The following is a 23,055-nucleotide window of genomic DNA, read 5'->3' as shown; positions in this document are numbered from 1 at the left end:
GTAATGCTTTAAAACCAACCAGGTCTTGCATAATTGCCATCTGATTTAATCTCACATCAGCTCTGTGAGCAAGGTAATTTTATAATTAAAGAAACAAAGCGGGAGGCATATGGGGAAGCTCTGTACCTTCCCCTTAATTCTGCTGCGATCTTAAAACTGCTCTAAAAAAATAAAGTTTATTATGGAAAAAAAATACAAAAAAAAAAATACCCAAAAGAAACAAAGCCTCAGAAAAGTTATGTAACATATTCAACTACACACAGCTGATAACTGGCACAGCTGGCCAAGAACCTAGATCTTCTTGACCCCCAGCTCTTTCCATGCCACTGATGAGGAGTTATTTTCACCTGGGAAAAGTTTAACTATTCAAAGGAAAAGTCCCCTTTGATTTAGAACAAAAAATTAAGTGCAGGAACAGGAATGCTGGTAGTACTTACTGGTGCTGACTCCTGTCCGTGTCTGCAGCCGCAGGTGCAGCCCATCTCCAGGCAGATACTGTAGTCCACGGCAAGAAGAAGGTATAAGCCTGACCTCTGCTGGAAGCCAGATCTCTGTGCAGCCTTCAGAGGTTTTCACCTGGAGCGATGATGGCGTTACAGAAATATCCATGGGCAAACCTGCTTCTTCTGGCTCTCTGGTAATTAAAAATAAAGCACACACACAAAACTTCTCACTGATGAAACCCACATGATGAAAGAAACAAAAGTGGACAAAGATCTCTCCATTTCTCTTCAACTAATCCCAGAAAAATAACAGTGAACCAGCAGTAAGGGAAATTAGATTTAGATCAGGTCAGACAGAGTTCATTATACTACTACTGTAACATGAAAGGTCTAGGACATATATTTTATTCTTGCTTCTTTTTTTATGGTAATGATACATTTTAAAATGTGCACTTTTCCCCCATTGCTAATGTTTCTGAGTCCTGACTCTTCTATCCTAGTACTTCCTCCATCTACTTCAGCCTGGACCTTCCTGAGGCTGCTCCCAGAGCCATTCTGCGTGCACAGCCTGCCATTCCATTTCCTCATGCGCCCCATTTCCTCCCACTAGTCTCCCCAATTTCAGCTTCTTCAAACCAGCACAATCTAATGCTGGCCTGTCAAATATCATGTACTTGTTCTCTGAAATATTTTTTTGCAAGAGAATTCACCAAGACAGCATCAGACAGTGGCTTATTCATCTTTGCATCCCTTGACCCTAGCATGGTTTGCATATCCTTTCACTCACTCATTCATTCATTCAGCACATCTTTTGTAAGTTCTATAATGTGCCAGGCACTAGGAATAAAATAATTAACAAGATAGTTTCTGTACCCACCTCCCTCTCAGTAGGGGACAAGCAAGTAAACAGGAATAACTGAGGGATCAATCCCCAACAGGGGATTGCCAAGTAAAGAGAAATGCTCAAGGGATCAATGAAAACTAGACTGTACTTATTCATGATAAATACAGGGTACTATGGAGGCACATGGGAGAGTATAGAGACTATCTCAGGTCAAGCACTAAGTGTTATTTGAATAATGAATGGGAGTGTGAGTAAAATATTCTTGCTTCTGAGACTAGCATTACAATGATGTTTTATTTTCTTACAGTGAATTGAAGTATTGTTATTTGATATACAGGATTTTGATAAAGAGACTGAGATTATGTGAAAAAGTACAAAAGAAAAAAACTTTCTTGTCAATTTTAATAATAAAAAAAGTAACTAAGAAAACAGTTTAAGAAGTATGAATACCAAGCAAATAGGACATACTAATCCGGTTCACTACAATCCCAAATAACTTAGTATAGGCGATAAAGAAGAAACCACAGGCCCTGTCCACTTGCTAGTTATCGAAAGTACAGAGGGGGATAAACACATATAGAAATGATTCTCATCTGAAGCTGAAATATGCTTAGCATTGTAACTACAGTGGCAAAGCACCCTGACTCCCTTTTAAGTGCAGACAACAGGGGCAGGCCAACTACCTCATGTCACCTACGTGCAGAATGCGGGCCATCTACATAAAGGTCATCTAAGCCCGAAAGTCATAGCATGTGTTCAGGCGTGAATCTTGGTTAGTTCTCTTCATTAGTCTCAGAAAATCTTAAGACTACTTTCTGGCTAGTTTCTTTTCAAAATATATGGTTCTGCATTTAATTGGCAACACAGAATATCAAAGAACCTGAAATTCTCCAGGAAGACAGCCGCAAACTCTTGAGTCAAAAGTCCAGTTTTAAGAAATTATGGTTAAGAAGCAATAATCCTCTAAAGCAGAAATCAGAAAATTTTTATACAAAGAAAATTTTTTATATGTAAAAAATTGCAAGCCATATATGATGTCTGTTGCATATTCTACTTTGTAGTTTTCTTTTCCAACAATCCTTTTTAAAAATGTAAAATCCATTCTTTGCTCATAGGGTGTACCAAAACAGCAGGTTAGATTTGGCCCGTGGGCCATAGTTTGTCAACCACTGCTCTAAGATACACAATTTTCCCATTATACTACTTCAGTGATTTTCAAATTGGACTACACGGTTGGCACTTTGGAAGTGTCCTAAAGGATACTACTGGGATCCTAAGGCCCCTCTCCCAACCCATCTCTGGCTTATCACTCTTCTTCCCTTTCTTATTCCTGAAAAACTCAGCCTATCACATAAGGCTGAGCAAGGTAGGCATCTATGCAATGGTGGGAGAACCACGGTGGCCTGGGGTTTATGTGAAAAACCCAACAGGGTGAGGAGGGCATCTGCCATATAGCCTATGAGCTAAGGAGGGCCACTCAGCAGGGATGTCAGATCCCAAGAGGGGTGAGGAGGGAATCTGAAATGGAGTTGGGGGGTTTCAGAGCCTCTCTTAGTCAGCTCAGGCTGCTATAACAAAATACCACAGACCAGGTGGTTTAAACAACAGACATTTATTTCTCACAGTTCTGGAGGCTAGAAAGTCCAAGACCAAGGTGCCAGCAGATTTGGCCCTTATTGAGGGCTCCCTTCCTGGCTTTCAGATGGCCACCCTCTGACTGTCTTCTCACAGAGGGAGGAAGCTTTGGTGTCTGTTCTTAGAAGGGCATTAATCTCATCACGGTGGCTCCACCCTCATGACCTCATCTAAACTTAAGTATCTACTAAATGCTCCATCTCCTCATATCATCACAGTGGGGCTTAAGGTTTCGAGATACAGATTTCGAGAGGACACAAACATTTAGTCCATAACAGCGTGAGCAAGTAAGGAGTGTCAACAATGAGTAGGAGGAAAAGAAGTAGCGAAGGATGCCACTGAATTAGTTACATAGGGAATTGACCATGTAAATATATGTCATGAGGATAATGAAAACCAGGATTCTCACTGTGGGAGAACAGAGTTACAAAGAGGAAACCAGAATGGATCCTATGGTGATAGATTAGAATTGGAAATATCTGTGTGAAGTCATGGTTTTAAATGTATATAAACAGACACAGTAATAAATATAGATGTATATGTATACATGTGTATGTATGATGTAGATACAAACATACACACACACACACACACACTCATACATAAACATCATACATATGCCACACACATACATTCTTCTAGTTCTGTCCACCAATGGGCCTGGGAGAAGTGACAGCCCAATAGTAACAAGCAAACTTTGTGCCCAGACCTTGGTTTCTAAAGGTCATTTTCCAGTTAAAAATAAATAAACTAAAACAAAACAAAACAAGGTTCTTTGGAAAAATAACTACATCCAGGACCAGAACAGGAAAAAAATGAGATGAGTCTGGAATATCTTACTATGCAACAAAGAATAAATCAATAAGTGATAAAGACATGTCAAAAAAGACAGAATTCATCTTGAAAAGACCCTTACTGGCCACATCTGGTGTAATGTGAGAAAAACGGTAATCCACTGGGGGGAAAAAACAAACAAAAAAACAGGACTATGAGGGTCCATACTGATGTAAATAAATGAATGAATAAAATGAAAGTCTGATGAGGAAAAGGGTATTTACATGGTCTCAAAGGACCTCTCTAAAACTTTTGAAGTTTTAGAAACCCTAATTGTCAGCACTCTTTATAATTTGAGGCTTTCTTCACTATTCACTTATATTCTTTCAGGTATCACACTGCTTGAAACTATCCAATAACTTCACATCTCATTCTGAGTATAAGCTAAAGTTCTTTCAATGGCGTATAAGACCCAATGACATGCTAGAGCCAGTTGTTAAAATTCCAGGCGTTTTGCAAACCAGTTGACCTCACTTTGGTAGCCTGACATCATCCATGGTGAAAGTATTTACAGAATAGCAACCAGTAAATGTGGCAAATCAGGGAGGTTTTTGTTTGGTTGCTTTGCTTTTTGTAAAGCAGGCTGTTAAACATTTACTAGCACACTACTCACTGTAAGACCCTTTGCTATGTGCTCCCACAGCGCATCAGCATCTCTCTCTGAACTAGGCGTTCCGTCGCACTTACAGGGAAATGCTCAGTCTTCTACCGGGTTATCTTTTGGTTCCAAACCTTACTTCTCTCAGTTTATAACTCAAATGTTGCTTTCTTATTTGGAGAAATTTGGTTGTTATTTTTCTCCCAGTCCCCTTTTCTGTTTTATTTTTTCTAGGTACTTATCTTTATTTAAAGTAATATATATTTCATTTATTTTGTGTATTTTTTTGTCCAATGCCTCCATTAGACAGTAAACTCAATGAGAGCAAGTATTTTTGTCTTTGTTGTTGCTACTACTGTTCACGGCTGTATACCCAGCACTTAGAATTTTGAGTTTTTGACACTAGACTAGGAACTCAGTAAATATCCGTGGATTGAACAAATGGATGGCCAAGGTTTATCCCAGGAATGCTAAGATGGCTTAACATAAATAGATTTTTCTGATGCATTCACAGATGTAAAGATTAAATAAAAAAATATGACCATCACAATATATGCAGAAATCATTACAGAAAATATATCTATTCATGATTAAAACTCTTACTCAATTAAGAAAAGAAACTATGCAATCTACTAAACAGATTAACCAAAAGTCAGCTTCATCGTACCTAATGGTAAAATGCTAGAAACATTTCTTTTAAGATTAGGAACAAGAATAAAACTCAATTGTATAATTTACATTAACTGTAAATAGACTAAAAATTCTAATTAAAATACAAAGATTGTCAGAATGGATTTAAAAAACTCCACCCAGTAGATGCTACAAAAATTTTATAAAGACATAGATTGAGAGCAAAAGGGTAAAAAAGATATACCATGCAAACAGTATAATCAACTGATTTCTGACAAAGACATTGAGTTATTTCGGTGGGAGAAATGACAGTCTTTTTAACTAATGGCAATGAAAAACTGGATATCCTCACAGGAAAAAAAAAAGAACTTTGATCTCTACCTCTCTCCAAATGTAAAAAATGAATTTGATATTTTCACTGACCTAAAGGTAAAACTATGTGACTCCTAGAAAATACAGAAAAAAAATCTTCACAAATTTGAGGTAGCCAGGGATTTCTTAAGACACAAAAAAATACTAACCACTAAAAAAAAAAAAAAAATCAATAAATTGTATATCCTTCTGTTTAAAAAACGCTATTAAGAAAATAAAAAGTAAATTACAGACTGGGAGAAAATATTCACATACACACACACAAGGCATAAATGAGAAAGGTCTTGTTTCCAGACTATATAAAGAACTCTTTAAATTCAACAATAAGACAAATAGCTTGATTTTTTAATGCCAAAAAATTAGAAGATATTTTACCAAGGAACATACATGAATAATCAAAAAGCAAATGAAAAGGTGCTCAGCACTTTTAATCAGGGAAATGCAAATTAAAATGACAATGAGATACCACTTTATACCACTACAATGGCTAAAATTAAGACTGATAATGCTAAATGCAGACAAGAATGTGAAGCAATTGAATTCTCATTTTTTTTTTTAGCAAGAGTGAAAAATCATACAACCACTTTGGAGAGCTGCTTGGCAGTTTATCATAAAGCCCCCATCTACCATATGACTTGGCGATTTCACTCTTAGGTAATCACCCAAGAGAAATGAAAGTGTATATCCACAAAAAGACTTATATAACATTATGACAGCTTTACTCATAATAAGCAAGCTTTAGAAACACACAAAATATCCTGCAATAGAAGAATGGATAAATGAATTGTCATATATTCATACAGTGGAAAACAACTCAGGGAAAAAAAAAAAAGATTGACTTTTGATATATGCAATGATAAAACATGAATCTCGAAAAAAATTGTTGAAGGAAAGAAGCCAGAAACCAAAAAGTACATACTGTATGAATCCATTTACACATAGTTGAAGAAATGGCAAAACTAAACTTTATTGAATGAAATCAAAAGTGGTTGCTTTTAGAAGTAGGGAGAATTGACTGATGATAACAGCTTAACAGTCAAAGATCTCCAGGGACAAGTCGGTAGTCTAGCAAAGTTAGGTTTCTCAACTTGCTTAAACAAGGGAGACTAATCCAGGAGAACTGTGAAGGGCCCCTTTGATAGGGGGAAGTAGGGAGGTTGTCTTGTTTGGTTTTGTGTAAGGTTTGGGCTCCTAATAACCCTACAAGGTGGAATTGGAGATACTTATCGGAACTCATGATTTGAGAAATAGAAAGAAGAGTAATAAATAGCCCCATTTTACAATTGAAAAAAATCAGATTAAATGAATATACCCTTGTGAAGAAATTAGAATTTGAATTCAGTTCTCATGCCAAATCCAAAGCTGCCTGCCACAGATACCTGGCTGATTTAAGGGAAAAAGAGAAAGCTAAGCATCAATCTACCTCAGAGTGGCGCTGTGTAATAATTTTTTAAGAATTTTAACATTTAATTTATTGTATTTGAAATAGTGGTCACAAGGGAATCACATACTACAAAACAAACAAGAGAGTTGTTTTCCACTGTATTGTATTTGAAATAGTGGTCACAAGGGAATCACATACTACAAAACAAACAAGTCGTGTGCAGACTTCTCATTGAAACTCGGAATATGAATAAAAGAATGAACTCCAATAAGTCTGCAACTTTTGTTAGTCATTCACCGGGCACACGTTTTGAACGACTGCCAGTTTCTCAGCAGTTTGGGGAAGAAAAAGCACACCGAGTTTATTTACAAAACAGGAAGCTCTCACTTTGGAACTGATCTGATAGCGAGGATCCTGAAAAGAAGTAGACAAGGCATTTTTTTTGTGCACTGTTTTGTTGGAAACGCCAGGCATTGTCATCCGTGTTTTACATCAGTGCTCCTCAAACTTTAATGTGCATCTGAATAAGTTCTGATTCAGCATGTCCAGTGTGGGGCTGAGACTGCATTTCTAAAAAGCTCCCAGGTGATGCCTACGTTGTCAATGGGGTGGCGGGGGGTGGCACTCCACTTTGAATAATCAAGAGGGTTCTAAGCAACAGGAAATAAACTAAAAAATCCGTCCTTCCAAGGGAGGCGGAGACTCCCCATGCAGCAGAAAAGCGAGCTAGGCACCGCGCCTCGGGGTCCACACTCCCACCCCCGGCCTTACCCCAGGATCAGCAGCGCGCTCTGCAGCTGTCTCCGCACCTCCAGGAAGACGCGAGTCGCCGCCGCCGCTGCCGCTTCCGCCATAGCGGGCGCCCAGCCGGAGACTGGCGAACAGGGCCCCTAGGACTAAGAGCAACAAGCACGAGCGAGAAGAACAGTAGCAGGAGAAGGAGCAGCAGCAGCAGCAGGGGCGGCGGCGGCGGCGGCGGCGTGGGACTCCCGGACCTATCACTAGGCTGAAACAGCCTGTCAGCCCACAGCGCCGCCTGCCGGGCAGACGCGCGCCTCCGAGAGGACTCGACCTGGGAGGGGCGTGAGCTTTTTCAAATCCCGCTTTATGGAATGAGTTCTGAGAAGTGTCGGCGGCGAGATCCAAACCGCCCTTCCACTTTGTTTCTTACGGGCGTGATGTTTTAGTCTCCCTGGAAATGACCTTAAAATTCAAACCCGGAGTGCACGCCTACGGTTGGCGTAGAGAAGGGTGAGGCTGGAAGAGAGGAAAATGATAGAGGGAGGCGATACAGGCTGCCACTGCCCCCAGGAGTCATGAGAGCAGAATTCTCCGCTCCAAACCCACTTTATCTTTTGTTTTTATAAATTACGGTCTCTTTTTTAAGAGCTATGGTCAGTCAGTCCTTTGGTAGTTGTCCTCCGTCAGGCGTCAGATGTCCAGCATTGACTTGGCATTGCTTCTCAATGTAGACACGATCGCTCCCAGATGGAAACAGTTGCAAAACTGTAAATTTTCTGCTCCCTATGCTGAAGAGTGGTTAAATCCAGTTTCATGAATCACAGGATTAACCATTCCTATAACCTTTGAAAAAAGGAAGATGGGAATGATTGTGTACATTTCCACTTCTGCAGAAATAAAAACTGACTCAAAGAAGTCTTAACCTCATTACTACTAGTAGTTATGGAAAGTTTGACACAAAAGTCGTATAACATAAATATTTATAATGGAAAATATTAAAACACAAGGCCTCTGCAGAATTATAAGAATTCTTTAAAAACAAGAAGCTTTTAATTTTTAAAAACGTAAACAATGATGGCTTGTATGCAGAAAATAGTGTTTATTGATCTTTATGATTTTAAGGTCATAATTACCACACACTAAACCTATTCATTTGAAGATTTTCCAAATAAATAAAAACACTTCTCTAGAGATACTAGTTTAAGACGATTTTTCTAAAATTGGTATTTGGAGTTTTTAGTTTATTGTGTTGCTTCACAAATTCCTGTTTCCATCACAATAGTTCTACAATACAGTTAAGAGAACTAAGTTTACTCTGCCACCTCAAATAACCGTGATTTCAACTTTTCATATCTCCCACCTGTCTCAAGGCGATTAAGTGCTTAAGTACTGATATATTATATTGACATATAACATTTTTAGCACAGCGGGCTCTTCGTAATTAGTGTGATTGTTTTTAAAACTTGTTATATTTTATATATAGTCACCCATTCCTAAAACATTTTTTTTTGACCCTATGGCTTAGGCAAAACAGTGCAATCCTCCTTGTAGTAACTATGTGATTAGAGAATTCTAGATTCAAAACAGTTCCAAATCTGATAACTATTTGTCTCCTAAATTCATAGGTCTTCTACACTCTTTGGGCCTCAAGTTTTCATATGAAATACAAGAGAATTATTTAAATTATACTTCATTATTTAAATAACATTTATAAACTGTTTTCAATTCCCTTCAAACTCTATCAATATGGGGCTGCCTCTCGCAAGTTGAGAACACCTGCGGTATCCCTTTCCAGGCCCACAGTCGTAGTTGGTGGCCTTGGGCCGCTTCCTTGACAGTCCGCTTGAGGGCGCTGTGGTCAGCTAGCACTGGGAGTAAAGAAACGGACCGGGGGCGGAGATCCAGGGCCTTCGACGTCAACGCCGGCGTGGGTGCGGGCGCCAGCGCGGTGCACGCTGGGAGCTGTCACTAGGCCCTTCGGCTTTCGGCCTCCGGGAAGCTGCCGCGGTTGCCAGGAGAGCGGCGCTGGCGTGGAGCGGCCGAGCCCACGGCAGGTAACAGCCTCCCTGCCCCCAGAGCGTTCGCGAGGCCGGCCGGTGGCCCTAAGCGGCTTCCTCGGCTTGACTCGTTCCGGAGTCGCGGGGACAACCCGTGGGTCAGGCTGCTGTGGCGTCGGGAGTGTTGTCGCCCTGGCCCCGCCTGGAGCCGCGAAGCCCGCCGACCGCTTTCTGGTTTCCGGAGAAGCGGGAGCTGCGCGGGGACCCGCGGGCCGGGCAAAGGCGGGAGGGCGGCCCCGGGCAGGGGTGGCTGTAGGCGGGGCCAGGGCGTCTGGCGGCTGGTCCCGAGCCTCCTGCGTTGGGGCCAAGCAGTGTGCAAGGTTGGGGTGGAGGTCCCACCTGTGCAATAAAAGCGCGCGGGGTAACCCCTTTGTTGGCGAATCAAGGCATGGTGCAGTCTCATTAATTTCTTGGATCCTTTTAATATTGTGGAGAATGAATGCCAGCCATGGTTAATGATCCTTGTGGGGATTGGACAGGACTGCACAAGTTTATTAGAGGAAGTCAGATTCGTCGTAAGGAAGTTGTTAACAATGATCACTTTTGATTCCTAAGCCTTTTAAAGTTGAAACATTAGTTACTTGTTCACTCTCCTAGCCTACCCTGAGTGGGGAGGCATAGTGGCACACAGCTATACTTTATTTAAAGCTAAGTAAATTGTATTTTGATTATTCTTACACCATCTTAGAGTTCTTTGGAGTTTGAGAAATATGAAGATTGGGAAAATCTGATTTGGAGATTGTAGTAACAGCAATTAAAACATTTTAAAAATAATTACAGAAGAGTTAAGGAATCTAAGTTTGCCTGACAAACCCTGAACTACAGAAAGACAAAAAATCTCTCAATTTCGATGTTGTTGGTCAGCTATTTTCTTTGCAGACATGAGATCTTAATTTTGCTATGAATAACATGTTAACTAAGTAACTCAGCACCTGATAACGCAGTGATTTAGTTGAGCTGACAAGCTATAACGAGAGTAAATTAACACCAGTTGTAGTACAAATGCTTTTTTAGTGATTACTTTCAGCTGCTACTCTGAACTAACTCCCCAGAATTGCTAAACAGTAGCAAATTTCCAGGTGAGCTTGATTATTAGGAACCCAAGTACTGAAGAATTAAAAAACACCTAAGTTAACACAGCAGAAAATGTGGCTCCATAACCAAAATGTTAAATGTAAATTAAATGTTAATTAAATGTTTGACTATATTAAGTCAAAGGAGTCCTATTTTGTGGTTAAATTAGTGGAAAAAATTCTGGCCTGAGAATGAGAGATTTCATTCAAGTCCTTTGTTCTTCTGCTAACCAGGTGTGTGATCTCTCTAGGCATCAGTTTCATCATCTGTTTAAGGGAATTTCATAGGATCCATGGCAAATTTCACAGTGTTCCATGACAAATAATTTGAGTGCACATTGGGTTAAATCTGGGGTTTAACATTTGATTTGTTTTTAACTGCAGGGCTTCTCAAAACCATTACTACCATGCTTATATGCATGTAAATACGCAGGGGAAGGTTATTGAAGCGTTTCTAAATTTTCCTGTCCCGAGAGCCTATTTTCTCAAGGCCAACCTGTTAACATCTAAAATATAATTACAGCAGGTCCTCCAATGAGGTTTCCTTCAATGCCGTATGCATACAACGTTGCTGAAGGAACTTTATGTCAATCGGCCTGTTAGTTTCATTATGCGTTGTTTCACTTCAGTTCCCAGAACTGACTTACTATACATAGAACACCAATTTGAAAATTACAGTACTTGAGCTGAGTGCCATTTCAACTCTAAAATTCTCCACATTATGTTTTGGCTTTCAGTATAACCTTTCTGGAGCATCAAAATCTAGTGGTAACTCACTGGTATAACAAAGGCTTATATTTCCTTAGTAAAATATTAAGGATGCATAAAGGTTTCTGTGGGCCTCAAAGCTTTAATTTATGGCAGAAGAGTATCTTCTTTTTTCTAGACTCTTGATGCTTTTCTGTAACCTTAATTATTTCATGTTTTAAATTTGAATTTATGGTCAAGTTATTGTTTTTATTGAGAATGGCATTATAAAGTTCCAACAAATAAAGACTTGTTAATGGCATTGTTTTTACTATGCATGATAAAAGCCACTTTAAATGTACTTAATAATTAATAACTAATTTTAAGAGGTTAGGTCATCGAAAACAGTTAAATGTTAAAACATAAATTTTAAGACAGTTATTTCTAAATTGCTTACCGTTTGGGATCTAAGTATTGAATACAATCTTAAAACTATTTTGCTAAATTCTATCAGGTGTCATTAGCACACAAATGTGTGGGTACTTCTGTCTATTCTTTGTTACTTTGTTAGGGATGAGTGCCATCTATTAATGTACTCCTTTGGAGGGGTAAGGGGGAACAGTACATTTAATTTTAATAGGTAAGCCTTAATTCAGGTAAGTTCTCTCTCTGAAATGAAATTATTATATAGAAGTATAGCACTGCTATTTTCGTGTAATAGCTAACAGTATTTCTTAAAAATTTATTGTGATCTTTAAATTGTGATTTCTATTTTCTCTTTATTATATTCACCTCCCCCTCCCAAACTAGTCAAGCCTGAAACCTCATTGACTTTTTCATTGCACAGGTCAAATATACGGTATCAAATTTATTAAGGAAAAACTTACATATAATAATGTGCACTCATTATATGTGTACGTTACATACACACCCATGTAACCACCACCACAATAAAGATTGGAAACATGCCACCACTCAGGCCTATATTATGCTTTTGTCCTCTTCAAATGCTCTCCCTGTCTCTACATGTCTAAATCATACCTATAAAGTCCTAGCTCAAATGCCACCTTGTCTATGAATCCTTTTTAATTACCTCATTTAGAAGTAATTTCCTTTTCTTCTGACATATTTACATTTCTTTGAATATCCTTTTCTGTCATTCATGGTGGCTAAATGAATGGCATGCTCATAGTAGGCACTTACTGTTGACTCAGTAGGTATGTATAATATTTTTCAAACTTCAGTTATTTTTACATCGTCTTTAAAATTTTGGCCATAGCCGCATACTTTCTGCATACTTATTTTCTTAATATTTCTTTATATCTATTTGATTATGAAAATAATTTTTAAAGGAAACTTGAAATAACCACAGTAAGTGAAAAGCAAGTATCACTTGCCATAAGCAGAAGGTAGACCTAAAGAAGAAAATAAAACAAAACAGTGTTGTTAAATTCTAGCTAGAAATAATTACCTGCTGAAGACTCTAAGCCTGAGATTTACAGTTCTTTGTTTGGAAAGAGATTAGCAAGAATTATAGGGGTGTTGATAACACCAGTCCAAGACTTCCTGATGCAGTCTGAGGAATTAAAGGAAAATGAAGAGGGAATAACTTTCCCACTTGATTCAGTGTCACTTAGCCCTGTCCTTGGGCCCCATAAAATCATCTCAAATCTGGTTGGTGGACAAAATTTTGGGAGATACTGTATTATACAGGGCTTGGACATTCCTTAGAATTTTATCTGAAAGAATTGGGGAATAAAGCCTCAACTGTAAATTAAAAGATGTACTAGAATTAACTTTAAAAATACAATACGAAGACCAAAAGTTAATATAATTATAATTGAATCATAAATGTCTTTTTTTCAAATATGGTTTTAATGTTCCTTTTACAAATAAAACATCACCTTTTTGTTATTAGGGTACATTAGCTTTAAGATAAACCTTTGAATCTAAAAAATCTAACAACCACTGGGATTCTTTTATATGACTAAGTGATGACTTGATTTAGGAGTGATGAAATGTTAATAATATGTTTATCTGGCAAAGCTATAGGAGTAGATGATGTAATAATCTTAAAAGAATCTGATATCTTCTTCACCTCTTAAATTTGAGCTGTATTTTAATAAATCCTGCAAATGACATTTCCAACCTATTTTCTTCTGAGATAATGAAAAATTCTGTCTTGTGGCAAGAGTTTTATATGAACAGGCAGGAAAATAAATTCCCTACTCTTGTTCTGTAACATTTGTTTTATATTTCAACTCGCTATAGTTATTTACAGGCATATATCTATATTATGAACTAAACGTTTAAATTGCCATTGTTTTGTGTTCATGGAGAAAGAGTTCAGGTAAGTAGACTATTTGGTGTTATTGTTTTACAAAAAATAATTACCTGAGTTTTACTAGGTTTATCAGTACATGCAATAATTTGCTACTCAACCAGAGATCAGATTGTTGGGATGCAACCTGAATTTGGAAGTAAGAAACGAGCCTTTTGGCCGACTAGTCCTTTTTTTTGTAAAAGAACCTTCACCCAAACAAGTAGGTTTTTTCCTCTGTCTCTACTATAAAATAAAGCAGCAGTATAGAAGCTGTGCAGATAAACTGTCATTTAAAAGTGACAACTGATTATAATACAAACTATAAAAGCACAGTAGTCTTAATCTTTTGAATTAAATGAGTAAATAGCTCTGCATTTCCAGTTGCTTTTGATTGTCCCATTACATTATGAAAAAGTTCTATAAAATATCAGCCATCTGAAACCTTTAGGATATGTGTTATTCTGGTCAATCCAATTTTCCAAATAGCTGGAACTTTTATATGCCACAAATGCCATCTCAGTCTACTGATTATATGTTTTACTTGGTCTACAGCATGATATACTTGGCACTATGGCTTTTCTGTACACACTTACATATGTCTTATAATGTGTCTCAGTTGTAAAGTTTCCTGGACAGAAGTTTGTCTCCTGAGAAAAAAATAGAATATAGTATTTGCCTTAAAGTTAGTGTCTGTCATTTTGGAAGACAAATATTTAAATGATTTTCCATATTTTATATTACCAGTTCTGTAAGTGTTACCACTAGTTAGGAGTTCACCTTTGAGCCCGAATGAGGAGTTCCAGCAACACTTTTCTGTGGCATCTAGCATTTTACTGGAAGGCTATCTTCAAAACACTGTGTCCAGTCCCACCTGATTCTATAATTTGAGGCTGCGTATTGGGTTTATGTGCTCTGATAACTAGTACTGTTTTTATCATTTCTTATAGAGATTATGGTTTAAAAAAGGAAAATATTATTTGAGAATAAACTCTTATCAATTGCAGCATAACAAATTATTTCAAAATGTAGTGATTTAAAACAACAATAAATATCTGTTTCTGTTAGAGGTTCTGGCTTGAGTATTTTTAGAGGTTGCATTCAGATGTTGGCCTGGGCTACGGTCATCTAAAAGTTTGATTGATGTTGGAGAACTCCCTTCCAAAATACCTCACTCATATGCTGGCAAGTTGTTTCTGGCTATTTGAGGGAGGTCTCAGTTACTCCCTACACAGACCTCCCCACATGGGCCTCCCCACAGGGCTCCTTCAGTGCCTTTATGACAAAGGCTAGCTTGTCTCAGAATGAGTGATCCAGGAGACACCAAGATGGAAGCTGCAATGTTTTTTATGACCTAACTTTCATCTCTGTTGTATTCTATTTATTGTTCACATAAGCCAGCAGTAATTTTGTGTGGGAGAAGACTGTGCAAGCACGTGACTGTCTCAAGTTGAGGATCATTGGAGGCCATCTTGGTAGCTAGCTACCATATCTTATAAAGCTAGTATGTGAGCATGTCTCTTAAGTAAGCAGTATATATTTACTCAATATGCGGTATTAACACAGCTTATGGTTTTAGAATATTCAGAGATAAAATGCCACTTGAAGATTACTAAACAAAACAAAATTCCTAATCTCTGGTTCTTTGGGAGTGATGCGGTGATTCTGGATTGAAATGTAACATTTAAGATACAGAGTTTATTTATTTTTATTTTCTTTTCATTATTATGAGATGGAGGGAGGAAATGTCATGTTACACAGCTGCTATTTGATGTTCTTTAGGAACATTATTCATTCACTTTTAAAAATTAAACTTATCTATTTAAGACAATAAATAGGGAATAAGTCACATGATTTTAAAAGTATAAAAAAAATATACAGTGAAAAGTTTCCCTCTCCCTCATCCCCATCTACCCAGTTCCTACTTGGCCTCCAGGAAGTAATCAGTTTTATTGCGTGTTCTTTGAGAGATATATGCAAATTATATGAATAGATATTCTCCCCTTTTAAATTATAAATGACAGCATACTATAAATATTGTGATGCACCTTGAATTTTTAAGTTTATATATCTTGGGAGCACTTTCTAAATCAACTCATAGTCTTCATTCTTTTTACCAGCTGAGTATATTCTATTGTCATTCAATTATAATATTTATCAGTCATTTACAGTGGGTCAAGCACTTTGCTAGGAGCCGAGGAGGTGAGAACTAAACTGGTAAATGAGGACTTTATCACAAGGATTATCACCCCTGGGAGTCACAGTTCAATTGTAATAAAGCAAACTACAGTGCATAGTGGGAGTTCATAGGAAGGAGGTGTGTGAGTGTCAAGGAGATGGTGGAACGGTCAGGGAAGACTTTCCAAAGGGAGTACAGTCTGAGACTTAAGGATGAGTAGGTACTAGCTAGGTTAATTTGAGATTTAGTATTAAAGGCAGAAGGAATTTTTTTTAAAAAAGCTTTAAAACATGTTACAAAGCTACAATAATCAAAACAGCATGGTACTGGCATAAAGACAATCAAAACAGTGTGGTAGTGGCATTAAGACAGACATATAGACCAGTGTAATAGAATAGAAAACTCTGAAGTAAACCTAAGTGTATTTGTGATCAAATGATTATTGACAAAGGATGCCAAGACCACTCAACCGGATAAGAATGGCCTTTTCAACAAATGGTATTGGGGAAACTGGATATCCACAAGCAAAAGAATGAAGTCGAAACCTTACTTTGCACCATATACAAAAATTAACTCAAAATGGATTAAAGACCTAAAAATAATACATAGAACTATAAGACTCATGGAATAAAACGGGGAAAGTTTTATGGCACTGGATTTGCCAATGATTTCTTGGCTGTGATTGCAAAAGCACAAGTAACAAGCAAAAATAGACAAATGAGAACACATCAAACTTCTGCGTATGAAAGGACACAATAGAGTAAAAAGGCAACACGTGGAATGGGAGGAAATATTCTCAAATCTATCTGATAAAGGGCTAATGTTAATCTATAAAGCACTTCTGCAACTTAACAAGAAGACAACTCAAAAAATGGACAAAGGACTTGAATAGACATTTCTCCAAAGGTGATACACAAATGGCCAACAAGCCTATGAAAAGATACTGAACATTAATTATTAGAGAAATGCAAATCTCTCTACAGTATGATATGACTTCACACCCATTTGGATAGCTACTATTTAAAAAAAAACTCAGTAATGTGGAGAAATTAGAACCTTTGTGCACTGTTTGTGGAAATGTAAAGTGGTGGAGCTGCTTTGGAAAACAGTGGGCGGTTCCTCAAAAAAATTAAATGGAACTACCACATGATCCAGCAATCCCACTTCTGAGTATATATCCAAAAGAATTTTTATACACCCAAGTTCATAGCAACACTATTTACTGTAGTTAGGAGGTAGAAACAACCTGAATGTCTATGAAAAGGATGGATAAACAAAATGCAGTGTATACATACAATAGAATATTATTTAGCCTTAATAAAGAAGGCAGTCCAGTCACATGCTATAATATGGATTAACCTTGAAGACATTCAGTGAAATAGACCAGTCACAAAACAAAGACTGTAGGGTTCTACTTTTATGAACCATAGTAAAGTAGTCAAGTTCATTTAGAAACAAAGTAAAATGCTGGTTGCCATAGGCTGCGGGGGAGAAGGATAAAGGGGAGTTGTTGTTTACTGGGTATAGTGTTTCAGTTTTGCAAAATGAAAATGTTCTGAAGATAAATTACACAACAATTTGAATATTATAAATTTTATGTTAAGTGTACCACGATTAAGAAATAACATTAAACTTTTAGAAACATAAAACATAATGCATTTTTAAATAATATCCTGTGATGTAAGCCATGTTTCTAAATATTGGAAAAGGCACCTATCAGAGAATAAGCCAATCAGAGAGGTTGAATCAGACGATATTGCAGCAGTTTGAGTATAATTTGATAGGGAAAAAGTTCCTGAAAAGGAGCATTCATTGTACTTACCAGAAAAGGAATAGTATATGCACTGAGATGGGAGGGAGCAAATCTTGAGCAATAGACAGTTGACTGATGTTAAAAAAATATGCAATGACACTTGTTAAAGATGGTAAAGCTGGCTATTGAGGATCATCATGATAGGTATAGGGACCACTGCAATGAGATTTTACAGGGGAGGAGAGACACTGGCCTGAACTCCAAGTGTAGCCCGGGAGTTTATAGCCAAGGAGCAAGGGGGTTAATGGGTGGAAAATTACTAAGACGAAACATTAAGGGTTAGGGAGAATCCTGGCTAAAGCAACCTAGCAGGATTCATGCTGAAGACTGGCCAGGGTGATTCGATTTTAGAGGATGGGGACCTTATTAGGTATTAAGGGGTGGGGGGTAGTTCTTGTCAAACAGACTTAGAGGGGTTCTTGCTAAAACTACATTTTACAAGAATGTGCACATATGGGCGTAGGAGAGAGTTCAGAAGCCTGACTAAAGTTTGGTCAAGCAAAGAATCTTTTCACTAGGTTTTGCTTAGCTAGGACAGAAATATGAATTATAAGATAGATTGAATTGGGTCCAATTTATGAAAAGACTAATCATATTATTAAGAGCTTGCATTTCATTTATAAGTAATTGAATGTTGCAATGATAAGAGTACTTATGTGCTAAGTAAGCACTGGACTAAAGTTCTTTTCATGAATTATAAATTGAGCTTCCAGCAGGGAGTAATATTCTCAAACTATTTTTTGCTATGTAAAATTAATTGGCTGTTAGAGAAGCTGAAGGTAGTAAAATGGGAGGCTGTTGTAATAGTTTAAGTGAAGCTATTCAGGAGCCATGGTTAAAAGACCAAAGTTAGGAAACAAGCAAATGAGCAAATTTCAGATTGTAATAAGTGCTAGGAAGGAAATAATGCGATATTTTAGAGTAGATGTTAAGATTGTGGGCCTGGCGCAGGCCAATTGAAAGAGTGATCAGAAAAGGCTTCTTGAGGGTTTGATATTACTTAGAGGATGGGTAGGAGTTTGCCACATAAAGAGTTGACCTAGAGGTTTTCAGGTATAGAGAATAGCAAATACAAAATGCCCCATAATGCAAAAAACAAAACAAAAAAACTGGTGTATTTGAGTTTGGATAGTCTCATAAGATGACATAATATGATTTTAAAGGATCTCTGGCTTCTCTGTGAAGGATTGTAGGGTCTCAAGAATAGAAACAATTCAGTAGTGTGCTGGAGTCAACTCTAACTGGTTAGAATAATAGAAAAGGAAAAGTTGTTATAAATTTCAGGATATATAGTTAACATGCTAGTTGATGCTGTAGTACTAGAGGAGCTAACTTTGGGGAGAAAAGAGAGTAGGGTTCATGATTGAGCCTTGAAGTACTTCAGCATTTTAATAATATAAAATAATAGAGAAGAAGAGCCAGCATAACTGAAATAGAGTGGTTGGAAAGGTCAGAACATACCTTAAGAGTAAAGAGTCCTGGGAGCCAAGGACAAAGTATTGAATACTGCTAAAAATTTGATTCAAGTGAGGGGCTAGAGAAGTGGCCATTGGCTTTGGCTAATGCATTTTACTGATGACTTTTATATGGGTGGTTTCCTTAGAATGACAGTGTCATAAGACATTTTTTGAGTAGGCTGAAGAGTGAATAGGAGATAAGGAAATGAAATAGTACAGAGAAATCTTTCAAAAAGTTTTGTAATGAGAAATAGATTGGTAGCCAGGGAGTCTGTAGCAGGTAAAGGGAAGGCTATGGATTTTAGTTTTTCACTGGGGAGATTCCAGGGCTTGCCCATAGACTGATGGAGAATGACCCTGCAGAGAAGAAAATGGTACTGAAGAAGAGTGAGCTAATAAAGCACCTGGGAAAATTCTTAAGGCAAGAGAAGGATGGGATCCAGAACATGGCACATTGTAAGGTTAGCTGACATGCTGCTACCTCTGCTGCATTAGAGGAGGTCTTATCCTTAGAAGATAAGGATAGAAGGCAGGACATGCAGAGAAAAGCTGAAGATCTATTGATCACATTATCTGGTATTTCCTAGAGTATGTATGCCATTCAAAGGCTTGAGATTGGGTCAAGGTAGGGGAAGTGCAGAGAATCAGGGTCATAGTGGGTGGACTTAACCAATTTTGAAATACCTGGTAAGTGTCTTCAGTCCATATTGTTAGCCATGCAGGGGAGTTTCTGATTTTCTGTAATAGCTTTATAAGTTGGTTAAATAAATGTTTTACTAAAAATTATTTAGTGAAGTGTCAACATTGAACCCAAAACTTGGCCAAATAAAACAGATTTGTTAATTGTCACATTCATTTGTTAGACGTTAGCAATTACTGAATGATAATTTTTTCATTTAGTTTTAAAAGGTTGGAAAAGAGTATCTATATGTAGCATTTTTAAAGGTATTTTTTCTTTCATCAACAAGTAGGGTTCCACCCTCCCCCATTGCATATTTATTGCCTTAAATAATTTATTCATTTATGTCTTGGGATGTAATATAACACTTGGACAGTCCATATATACATATATATCTCTAGAACTGGATAATACTGAATATTTCTCTCTTTAGCCCTCCACTTTTGATGGCAGAGGAGGGAGAGAAGAGGAGAGCTCAGCTAGTGATAAGTGTATAAAGTCTCCTGATGCAGTATGGGGATATGTTATATTTGCATTATGATCCAAGTTTGATTTGTGGACCATTTACAGATTCTTTGTTAAAAAATGAGATATGCACAGAGATGAAAGTAAACATTAAACAGTATTTTGATGATGTGACAGCAACTGAAACATGGCTTTATATTTTAGGAAAATATTAGTCAGCAATGGATTGGAGGGAAAAACTAGTTTATCACCACCGATAGTTTGAGGAGTACTGATCTAAGCCATTTTAAAGTAAAATACAGAAAAATTTCCCTGAGAACTATAATTTGCATTTATTATATATTGGATGGAAAATTCAAAAGTGGTGCATCCCTAGACTTCTCCTCTGATATAAAATGAGTAATTTTATTTGCATTAAAATCATCGAAGAAGCATAAGCAGATTTTTAGTCCTAGGATCCAACCATCTTTTTACATGAAAAAAATACTGCAACTCCCTGCTAATGAAACTTCTACAGAATATCTTTTTCATTTTCAGCTGTTACAAGATTTTGCTTTTAATGTTCTACCTGAGTGTTTTATGTATTCTATGTTATATGAACTCTTTAAATCATATTAAAATATTTAGACGTCTTTTAGCTAAATAAGAAAATCCAAATTTCTTACCTGACTCAACCTTTTTAGCTGTGAACACATGCAGGACTTAGAAACCCCACAAACTTAGCTGTTTTTTGTTGTACCTTTTGATGACCTTTTTATAAAGTTAGGTTTTTGGTACCAAATAAGAAAAATGTGTCTGAAAGATATGTTAGTTGAGGTAATATTGCTTCACAATTATATTATTACCCCGACTATGCATAAATAACCCCCACTCTCATTGATAGAAATTATTACTAAATTCCTTTTTTAGTTAATCTCTGCATAAATATTGTACATCTTCAAAATGGATGTGTTATATTTTATTCTAGAAATATTGCTGGGGAAAAAGTGCCTGATAGTAAAATTTATACACGTGCTTTACTCTAGTACTGGTACATTCTAAGGTTTATTGATTAGAATTCAGTTATTTTATACACTTTCAGAAAACCCAGTCAGGTTGATTTTTTTTCCCCTGTTTAATTTGATTTTGCAGTTCTGTCTTCTCTAATTTCTCAGAAGCAAACTTAAACATATTTTAGCTTGTTTTAAGGTTCATTATTCCTTCCACATATATATTAATATTTAACTATTTTTGAAAGTTTATGACTTTGTTTTAGTATGTCAGTATTTTGTATCTGCAACACATTGCTGTGTGTTTTTGTGTTTCTGTTTATGGTTAAATCTAGTTTTTAAAAATTTTAGAAACCACAAATTGATGATAAAACAGCTTGCATAGTTTTTAATATATTCCCAATCTTAATTGCTATACTTAAACCACTGTGTATGAATCCAGTTTGAGCCTCAATATTGTAAGTTATGTGCTATGAAACATACAGAAAGATATAAAACATAGTTCTTGCTCAAAGACTTCTACCCTAGTAGAGGAATTGCATATCCAACTCTTCTATAAAACAAAATCAATTTTGAAATGGAAGGTTAAGATTATTTTTGATATGCTTCTGTCTTCACATTTTATAATGTAAAAAGGTAAAATTTAAGTAAGAAAATAGTCCATCAGACCATCTGAATTTTAAAGTTTTGTTTAAATGGTTATAAAAAAGCAGTAGACCTAACTTCAGAATACCTATGTAAAGATACTTTGACTGGTTTGCTTATCCCAAAACCATTTGTTGAAAAGATTATTTTTACCCCCCACCCCCAATTTAATTGTTAGCATCCCTTGAGGCCCATTCTTAGACCTTACTTCAGTTCCATGAACCCAGCTCTAGGGAAAGGTGCAGAGTTAGTTAAAACTCAGGATACCAAAAAAGTAGAAAGGCCACATTGGTTTTTAGGTTGAGCCTCAATTAAATCCTGTTATTACTTTGTGTTAGTTATCTATTGATGTATAACAAATTACCTCCCAACTCAGTGGCTTAAAACAGCACACTTTCTGTTGATCATGAATTTATGGGACTTAGCTATGTAGTTCTGGCTCAGAATCTCTCAGACAGTTACAGTCAAGAGGTTAGTTGGTGCCATGGTCAAATCAAGACTTGCCAGGGGATGGAGAAGCTGCTTCTAAGCTGGCTTACTCTCATAGCTATTGGCAGAAAGCCTCAGTTCCTTACCAGAGAGACCTCTTCATAGGGCTCCGTGAAATGTCCTCATGATATGGTTTTTGGCTTTCCCTAGAGCTGTGATGTAAAGGAGCGAGTAAGACAGAAGTTGGAGTGCTTTTGTGACCCAGTCTTAGCCACTATACGTTGTCATTTCTGTCTTACTATTTTCCATAGAATTGAGTCACAAAGTCCAGCTCAAGGAGCTAGAGGATTAGGTACCATTTTTTGAAAGTAAAACCAAAGAATATGTGGACATATTTTAAACCATGACATATACTTCTCAGTTTTATTAAAATTAAGAAGGTCTAATTGCAGAGCTGATGTTCATTCACACTATATGGTAATTTATTTTATTAATAAAATAAGTTCTCTAAGTCATTCATTTTCCTTTTTTTTTTTTTTTTTTTTTTGCGTGTTCTTGGTGTTCACAATCTAGTCTTATATTTTAGGGTCAAAAAATGTGGAGAGATATGTGTATCAGCACATATGGCAGGGAAATAATGATTTCTAAGTTGAAGTACCAGAGTATTTCCTACTCTTTTATAACCCTAAATTCTCACAGCCATTTTTCCATTTCCTAAGAAGGAACACAGAGTAGTTACCTCTGAATATTTCCATGACCCTGCATACTAGCTGACAGAGTG

General features: G+C 37.0%; 2 protein-coding genes across 6 annotated transcripts in view; one reads left to right on the top strand and one right to left on the bottom strand.

Annotated features, from left to right (window-relative positions):
* The window catches only part of UBE3D (ubiquitin protein ligase E3D), a 132,859-nt gene extending 125,109 nt beyond the window's left edge, over nucleotides 1–7,750 (bottom strand). For 2 of the 3 annotated variants that reach the window (XR_001518178.2, XR_003044455.1), the window contains exons 1-2: nucleotides 7,512–7,612; nucleotides 438–634 (exon numbers count right to left, since the gene is read on the bottom strand). Coding sequence is in view for 1 of the 3 variants with exons in the window: in XM_015600297.2 (XP_015455783.1) it covers nucleotides 438–634; nucleotides 7,512–7,594 (280 nt within the window). In the remaining 2 variants the exon portion in view is untranslated. Of the gene's footprint in view, nucleotides 1–437; nucleotides 635–7,511 lie in introns of all 3 variants that reach the window. The other variant, XM_015600297.2, reaches the window with a different exon arrangement.
* Nucleotides 7,751–9,404: 1,654 nt separating this feature from the next.
* DOPEY1 (dopey family member 1) overlaps nucleotides 9,405–23,055 on the top strand; it is an 84,485-nt gene continuing 70,834 nt past the window's right edge. For all 3 annotated transcript variants that reach the window (XM_006926352.3, XM_015600377.2, XM_006926353.3), the window contains exon 1: nucleotides 9,405–9,535. The gene's annotated coding sequence lies outside the window, so the exon portion shown is untranslated. The remainder of the gene's footprint in view (nucleotides 9,536–23,055) is intronic.

This window comes from Pteropus alecto, unplaced genomic scaffold (assembly GCF_000325575.1).
Source record: "Pteropus alecto unplaced genomic scaffold, ASM32557v1 scaffold7, whole genome shotgun sequence".
NCBI classification, from domain to species: Eukaryota; Metazoa; Chordata; class Mammalia; order Chiroptera; family Pteropodidae; genus Pteropus; species Pteropus alecto.
Note: the sequence above shows the minus strand (reverse complement) of the source record. Positions and strands in the feature narration are given on the sequence as shown.